Consider the following 8116-nt stretch of genomic DNA (forward strand, 5'->3'; position numbering starts at 1 on the left):
AAAAAAAATTCCTATCAGACTTTTTTTCTTGGCTGAGAAAAACCCCTAATATTGAAAAAACACCTCGCACAAACAAGCACATATTTACGTAGACATTCTGCAATCAGAGACGAGAGCGGTCAACAACGCTTCTAGATGCTCTCGAGGTCACTGTAATCAGTCAGTGTCCTCCGGTGAGATCCATAAACATTCTTGAGGTATGTCGAGGAATGGCCAAGGATCACCTCTATAAGAATCCAGAGTCCTGAAATGATGACACAAAGTTTATTCAGCTGGTTCAACTGGTTATCAGTTGGAAATTCCTCAGGAAGAGGGTGGTGAGCATCAGATCACATTTTCTCCAGGCGACTTTAGATAAGATGACCTTGAAGGACAGCCAAGGCAACCAAAATTTAGATAAACACACAGTTGTTTTGGGAACAGGCAGAACTTAATGACATCAACCTTCAGTCTGTGTCGGTCTACTCAGTTCCGAAATGTCCAAATTACATGGCCACACCGATGGAACGTGTCTGAGTAAAATCCCCAAGATCTGATCCATTCAGCCCAAAGCATTTGAGTCCGGGTACTCCAGACATGAACCAAGCCATCATAAAGGCAAGCAGTGTGATCGGGTCCAAATTTGCTGCCAACGACTTCCTTGATTGTAGATAAAACCAGCACCAGCTGAATCCAAAAAGCAGGAACCAGTTAACGACAATCCAATTAAATATGCGTCCTTAAAATCCACAGAAGGCAGCAGAGATGGACACATCATCAAGTTTTCCAGTCAATGAGATATCCATATATATGTAAAATGTAAATATATCCCCTGAAAATCTGACCTTGCAAGTATAAATACCAGTTAAAACTCTCCTGCCGTCGAGTGTGGTGCTTTTGGTTAAACGTTAGTGAGAGATTTTCTCCAACAACATTTTTTCAGTCAGGTCATCTGGACAGTTTCTTTTTTTTTTTTTGTGCTGAAATCATCTTAGCATCAACAAAACTGTTTTTTTTTTCCCACTTTGGAGTAATCTGTTGGGGGAAGAATCAGTTTTATGTTGCGTGTTTGCTTGATTGATGAAGCCTTCCGGATCGAAGGCGAAACATTTCAGCACAAAAAAATAAATAAAAAAATAAACTGTCCAGATGACCTGTCTGAAAAATGTTGGATTGTATACCTGGATTATTATGGACTTTGTTGTTTTCTCCAACAGTTTTATATCCTATTTAAGTCCTTTGGCTTCTCGTACAGCTCGTTATTCTTTGTAGCTGTTTTGTATCCTCTTGTGGTTGTCTCAGATATGTCATTTGAAATGTTCAGCATTTTTAAGTTTATGCCTTTCTTTAGATCTCCATGTTTGTTTGGCATCTTTTAAAATGCGTGCCTCTGAAATGGTCTGTTTTGAAGTAGTTTGGTTTTTCTAATGTTCATTCTGCGTCTCTTTGTTGTTGTCTTTAAAACAAACACATGCCTTTGTAATAAGCATCATAAAAATATTGCTATGTTTTGGCATCAAAGGCAAAGTCCTGCAGATAAAATCAGACACGGCCTAATTACATTATAATCCCTTGCAGGATCGTTAATGAGAAATGATCAACCATGCTCATTAAAGGAAGCTGAATTATCGTGTTTTGAAAAAGCGAAATACGAATTAGAAAAGAAACAATGTCTCAGTTCCTCTACTTCTTGCTGTTCGTTGGTCAGAATTAGCTGGAAAATCGAAAAATAGTTACAGAATCAGAGCTTTGGGTTTCTTTTTGCAGGCTTTGGCTCCACTCGGGATCGGAGTGGCTACAGGGGAGCAGGTCGGACCTCATTTGTTCTTCTCATAAAGTTCTAGACATGCTGGGTTTGTTTTGTTGGTTGTATTGTCGTGTTGTCTGCAGTGTCACAACAGGGTGATGTTCAAGCAGCTCCTCCAGGCTTCAGCTCTTCAGTTTGTTCAGATCGACAGCTGTCGGCTCGGGAGCGTCAACGAGAACCTGGCTGTGCTGCTGATGGCTCACAAGTTCAAAGGCACGGTTTTTTTTACACCTTATATGTGACTACACACACATGATCCACTTGCACATCAGTCACTTTGAAGCTTCCCTGTGTAAAGTTTCTAATTGCTGTCCTTATTGTTTTTAATGTCTTTAGGATGCATATTTAGATATTTGTCTTTTTTTCAGTTCCCGTGTGTCCTCATGCCGGAGGAGTGGGTCTGTGTGAGCTCGTCCAGCATCTCGTTCTGTTCGACTACATCTGCGTGTCGGCCAGTCTCAGCAACCGGTAAAAGCAAGGGTCGTTTTCTTTGAATCACCATGAACATTTATTTAACTCATATAACACTCTTCAATGTTTTACAGAATGTGTGAGTATGTGGACCATCTCCATGAGCACTTCACCAGTCCTGTGGTGATACAAAACGCCTGCTACATGCCTCCGAAGGTAAATCATTAAAAAAAAAAAAAAAAATCTACATTGTTCAAAATAAGCTCATTTTTTTCTACAAGTGCATAATTCAAATTCAAGTTTATTGTCATTCGCATCACATGTGGTACATGAGGTGGAATGAAATTGTGCATTCAGTTACACCCAAAAATAGCAAAAATATAAAGTATAAAAAGAAACAGTATACAAGGAGCTAAGATATACTCTAAACACGAATAATGTAAAACAATGCGGCGTATCAACAGCAGCCCGAACATGAGTCCGTGGTGAGCAGATGGGTATGAATGAATACAGTAGCATGAGATAATCAGCAGCATGAGATCAGCAGCATGGATAATCAGCAACATAGACAAGTCAATAATAATAATAATGCTTCCTGATTTTAGGATCCCGGTTATTCTTGCGAGATGCTAGAGTCATCAGTGAAGAAACATCAATACCCTGAAGGAGACGTTTGGAAAGTGTCGGTTTCAGAAGAGACCTGTTGAAGAGAAGTTGGACTGGAAGAAACGATTAGACCGAAATGAAGAATCACCATGGCTTTGTGTGTTTAAACTGTATCTTTTCCTTTTTCATAACCAGAAAAAGGAGGTGTCTGTAACTTTATTTTTATATGGCATGATGAAACTCTAGTTGGTCCTTTATTTGAGACATGAAGAGTATGTTTTATCCTATTCTTGATGAGAAACTGACCTTTGACCCCCATGTGAACTCACTTTGCAAGAAGGCCCACCAGAGAATGTATTTTTATCGGAAGCTCTGTGGTTTTAATGTTGATTCTTTTTACGAGAATGTTTTATTGAGTCTCTTTTACCTTCATCTGTTGGTTTGGATTGCTAACAAGCAAAAACAGAAACAAGGATGTGCAGCAGAACTGCTGGCGTAGCCCTGCAGTGAACATGACCAGGCTGATTCTGGCAGATCCTGATCATCCACTGCACGGGGAGTTCAGGTTGCTTCCTTCTGGATGTAGGTACCTGCTGCCCAGATGTAGAACGAACAGACTGAAAAACTCATTCATCCCTGTAGTGAACAATGATGATCTCTGTACTGTTATTTTAATGTCTCATTGTCTAGTGTGGATGTTTTGTGTGACTGACTGAAACAAATTGCCCCTTGGGGATAATAAAGATTCTTGAACTGTGCATAATTATGACAGATTATAAAAAGCTAATGCACAAGAGCTGGGCTTTTTCTGGGGACTATTGTGAGGTTCTTGGGGCTTTTGATGGTAGATTACCTTCTGTTGCCCAGGGCGACGAGACGGTTTCGAGGACCAGCATTTATCCTAGTTAGGTTTCTTCTTCGTCTTTTAATTCTTAGTAGGAGAAAAGTAGAGAGAGTAGTACTGTGAGGATGTAGTTATAGACCGAGTTATACTTTTTAATTTGATATAACCTAGACTGAATGTAAGTTTTAAGTGCACAACACATCTTTTTATATCTTTCACTTTTAATAAAATCTTTGCCTGTGAGCACAAAACTGAAACAGCAGCTCCTGGGTGATTCCAAGTTCTAGTGAGTTACTTTTAACATTTGCCTTCTGGGTCCTTTATTCGATACCATATAGGGCTAGTCCTAAAGTGTGACACCCCCACCTATCTATTGCTAAAAGCCCCCCAAAAGCGGGTGCAGCTGTGCACCCTGTGTCGTCTGCTTCATCAGGAAGGATCAGAGACACGAGGGTTGTCTGGGTGTTCCTCTGGCTAATCGACAAGTGGACAGCATCCTGACCCCTTCCCACTGAGGCAGAGCAGTTTAAAATCCTTTTTATCACGAGGGCCGCACACTGACTCTGGTCTGAGTCAAGTAGGTGGAAGTGGACTTTGGCCCTCCCAGAACTGGCTAGATCAACGACAGGAGAAATTACTGGTTGAGTTTTGATCAACAGTCGGCATGGGTCAAAAGGGTCAGAGGTCATGGCTTTCTAACAATATTAAAGATTACTTTTTGTACTTACAGATTTAGATAATTTATTCATTAATATACAAAACAACGCACACATTTAAAATGCCTGAAGAAAAAACAAACATGTTTTTCATGACGGAAGAAAACATTTTCTGCCACATCTTTACCCAAAACACACACAGTTAGTCTCTCCCTGTAACTCAGAGAAACTGACGTTTAAACTTTCATACAGTACAACAAATCGAACGTTCTCATCATATGATTTGGGGTTTCACACCGCCATCTGCATCTTGATGGAGGGGTGTGGGTTGTAATCACAGATCTCAAAGTCCTCTGCTTGGAAGGCGTCGATGGTTTCCACTTGTCTCCTGATCTTCAGCGTAGGGAAAGCCCGAGTCTCCCTCTGAAGCTGCACATTTACACACATGAGTTTCAAATCAAGCAGAACAAAGAAAGAACTTGAACGTTGCTTTTAAATTATCCCACCTGCACTTTAAGAGGTTCAATGTGGTTGATGTAGACGTGCGCGTCTCCTAAAGTGTGAACAAAGTCACCAGGCTAAAAAAATTAAAAACATAAGTGTTAAGAGATGGACAATATGTTGATGGACAAAACAGACGTGAAAGAGCCTCGACTCCTGCCTTGAGTCCCGTGATGTGTGCGATCATGTAGGTGAGAAGAGCATAGCTGGCGACGTTGAAAGGCACCCCCAGACCCATATCAGCCGAGCGCTGGTACAGCTGACATGACAGCTCGCCGTCACAGACGTAGAACTGACAGAGAGCGTGGCAGGGGGGCAGAGCCATGAGGGGGAGGTCTGAAACAACAACGTTTAAAATAAAGTCATTTTACTGGAGAAATTGCATTTCCTGAGAAAATGCAGTGTGAATGCTTATTTCTGAAGACTGAAAAAACACCTGGAATTAGCTAAAAACATGCTGAAATGTAGCCAAATAGGAAGAACAAGCTAACTTATCAGAAGAAAGCAGAAAAAAACATGTATTTGCTGAATTACCGTAGGTTTAAATGAGCAAAATTAGCATATAATGAGGAAAACAGCTAAAAAAGCTGAATTTATCAACAAATAGCTGAAAAGGCAGAAATATGCCTAAACTGCTAAAAGGAAGTGAGGAGCTGAAATGAGAATAAAAATGTGGAATTACCTGTAAAGCTAAATTCAGCAAAAACATAGCTAAATAGTAGCTGAAATAGCAGAAAAAGCTGAAACTAGCCAAAAAAAAAAAAAAAGTGGAAAGGAACTGAAATTAGCAGAAAGATGTTAAAATAGGCTGAAAGCAGCAGAAATTACCACCAAAAACTTGAATTAATCAGAAAACAGCTGAAATTAGCTAAAAAATGCTAAAAGTGTAGTTGAAGAGGTAGAACAAGCTTAAATTAGCAGAAAGTAGACATAACATGTTTGTCCAATTAGGCTGAAAGAAGAAGAAATGATGATAAAAATGTGGAAATTATCTGAAAAAAGCTGAAATTAGCAACAAAAAAAAAACAGCTGAAAAGTACTGGTAGCTAAAAAAACAGAAAGAAGCTTAAGTTACCAGAAGGAAGTGGAGAAATCACATTTTTTCTGAATTAGGTTGAAAAAGTTTAAATTAGTGCAAAAAATGTGGCATTAGCTGAAAAAGCTTAAACTAGCTGAAAAACAGCCATATAGCAGCTGAAATAGAAAAAGCTGAAACTTGCCAAATAAGCTGAAATTATCAGAAATAAGTTAGAAGAAGCACAAAAATGTAGTAGTTAGAACGAATCTGAAAGGAGCACAAAACAGCTGAAATTAGCTGGAAGTAGCTGAAAAAAGTTTAAATCAATGAAACTGAAAGAAGTTGAACCAGAGCAAAATGTGAAAAGGAGCAGCAAAAGGCTGTAAACAGATCTAAAGATATGAAGGATGTAAAATGAGCTCAATTCATTTTCTATGAGAAAAAAATGGCAGAAAAGGCTAAATATTTCAAAAAGCTAAAGTTGCACCAATACCTAAAGTCACCCTTCTCCTGAACGAGCTGAACATTTTGTTATATGATTTGTTGAAATTGCACAAACACTGTGGAGCAAGAAAGATGCCGAAAAACGTACGGAAGAAAAATGGATCACAATAGTGTGAATGCTCCAAAAACATTTGAGGAAAAGTTAAGCTCGACCAACCTTTGGGGTTCCAGGCGCACATGATGATCCTCCGGTCCTCTGGGTTTTTCTTGATGGTGTCGATAACATTCTGCAGCTGGTCCACACCCTGTCCTGTGTAATCTGATGGAAGAACAAAAGGCTAATAGCAATCTAGCACAATGGAAGTAATCAGCTGGGGGAGAGGGTGGACACCAGAAACCATCTGAGCACCATCAAACTGGTTGGCCCACTATGTGAAGGTGCTGTTTATAAGACTGAGTTTGTTGTAGCTCCTCGGACTGATGAAGTCTTTTGGATAAAAGATGAAACGTTTCAACAAAAAGAAACCGCCCAGTGGACCTGACTTAACTTTGTTGGAGTCTATCAGTCACCTAAATGGTGTCTTAAGCTCATTCATCATAGATCCTGGAAGTTCTCCTTCACCAACGTTTCTAATTATTGGCGCATTTTGAAAAAGTTTAAAAACTAAAGGCAGCATGTTTTTTGTCAAGTAAATATAGAAAGTTATGAACAGGACAGTTTACAGCACCTGTATGCATGTCTTTGTACTCAGCACCGAAGTGTCTCCACTGAAACCCATAAACGGGTCCCAGGTCCCCCTCCTCTCGGTCCGTGAAGCCCAGGTGGTCCAGGAAGGCTCGGGACCCGTTGGCATCCCAGATCCTCACGCCTTTCTCTGACAGCTCCTTGGCATTTGTTGATCCCTGCGACACACGACAAACAAACGTCAGACTCCATAATGTGTGCAACCCTGCTGTGTGACAGGGAAGATGCTACCTTGATGAACCACAGCAGTTCTTCAAGGATCCCTTTCCAGAAGACTCTCTTGGTCGTCAGCAAGGGGAACTGGTCTGCAAACAGATTGAGTGATGCAGATATAAATACACAAAGCACAGCAGCTGTTTGTGCAGAAGTGCATTAAAGCACTAATGGGGTCTTTAAAAGAAGTATAACAATGTCATACATTTAAAAAGTATTAACAGCAGACACTAAATACTGCATTTAAGGTGGTAGCTTTAAGAAAAAAAGACATGCACGTGCGGTAAACAGTAAACAAATAAACACCTCGCAGGCTGTATCTAACTTGAGCACCGAACACAGAAGCCACTCCTGTCCCGGTTCGGTCTCCCTTCCTGCGGCCGTTCTCGATGATGTGCTCGACCAGGTCCAGATATCCGCGTTCATCACACAGAAACCCGAATGTCTTCTTCTTCTCCTCCAGCGGCCTGTCCTCTGTCTTACAGGAGGACTCCTTCTGTGTGTGTCCGCTGTGGATTTCTGTAGTGGCGGGCATCTTGAAGAAACAGCAAGTTATGCAGAACCGTCACCCGGCGCTCACTGTGCTTTCGCGGTATTTTAGTATCAAATAATGCGGAAATCTCAAGAAGATATCTTGATCTCGCGAGATTTAAAAAGCGCGCCCTACTTGCCTCGCGAGATCGATGTACGTCTGATTGCCGCCATATTGGATGTGGCAGATCTGACGGACAACTGACTGAACTTCACAAAGCACCGTTCTACAAAGTGTTTTAAATTAATCCGTCATTCACACACACTAATATATTTTTGGGAAGAAAAAAAACAGACACCAAAGACAACATTTGTAACTTTTAACATGAAAATGATTACCAGTGCTCCTTAAATGTTTAGG

The 8116-nt window shown here is 40.5% G+C and overlaps 2 protein-coding genes across 2 annotated transcripts in view; one reads left to right on the forward strand and one right to left on the reverse strand.

The window, feature by feature from the left end:
- Window positions 1–2904, forward strand: part of enosf1 (enolase superfamily member 1) — a 7763-nt gene extending 4859 nt beyond the window's left edge. Inside the window, exons 11-15 of the mRNA XM_037693938.1 lie at window positions 1747–1788; window positions 1870–1999; window positions 2155–2254; window positions 2332–2413; window positions 2803–2904. Of these exons, the coding sequence (XP_037549866.1) occupies window positions 1747–1788; window positions 1870–1999; window positions 2155–2254; window positions 2332–2413; window positions 2803–2904 (456 nt within the window). The remainder of the gene's footprint in view (window positions 1–1746; window positions 1789–1869; window positions 2000–2154; window positions 2255–2331; window positions 2414–2802) is intronic.
- Window positions 2905–4593: 1689 nt separating this feature from the next.
- On the reverse strand, window positions 4594–7759 carry tyms (thymidylate synthetase). Its single transcript, XM_037694343.1, has 7 exons — window positions 7531–7759; window positions 7243–7316; window positions 6995–7169; window positions 6484–6585; window positions 4965–5140; window positions 4810–4881; window positions 4594–4732 (listed from the first exon to the last, which is right to left on the reverse strand). Exons 1-7 carry the CDS (start codon window positions 7757–7759, stop codon window positions 4595–4597), a joined length of 966 nt encoding a protein of 321 aa, XP_037550271.1. The 3' UTR covers window position 4594.
- Window positions 7760–8116: the final 357 nt, after the last annotated feature.

The sequence above is a fragment of the Nematolebias whitei genome, chromosome 20 (assembly GCF_014905685.2).
Source record: "Nematolebias whitei isolate Nwh7 chromosome 20, NemWhi1, whole genome shotgun sequence".
In the NCBI taxonomy this organism is placed as follows: Eukaryota; Metazoa; Chordata; class Actinopteri; order Cyprinodontiformes; family Rivulidae; genus Nematolebias; species Nematolebias whitei.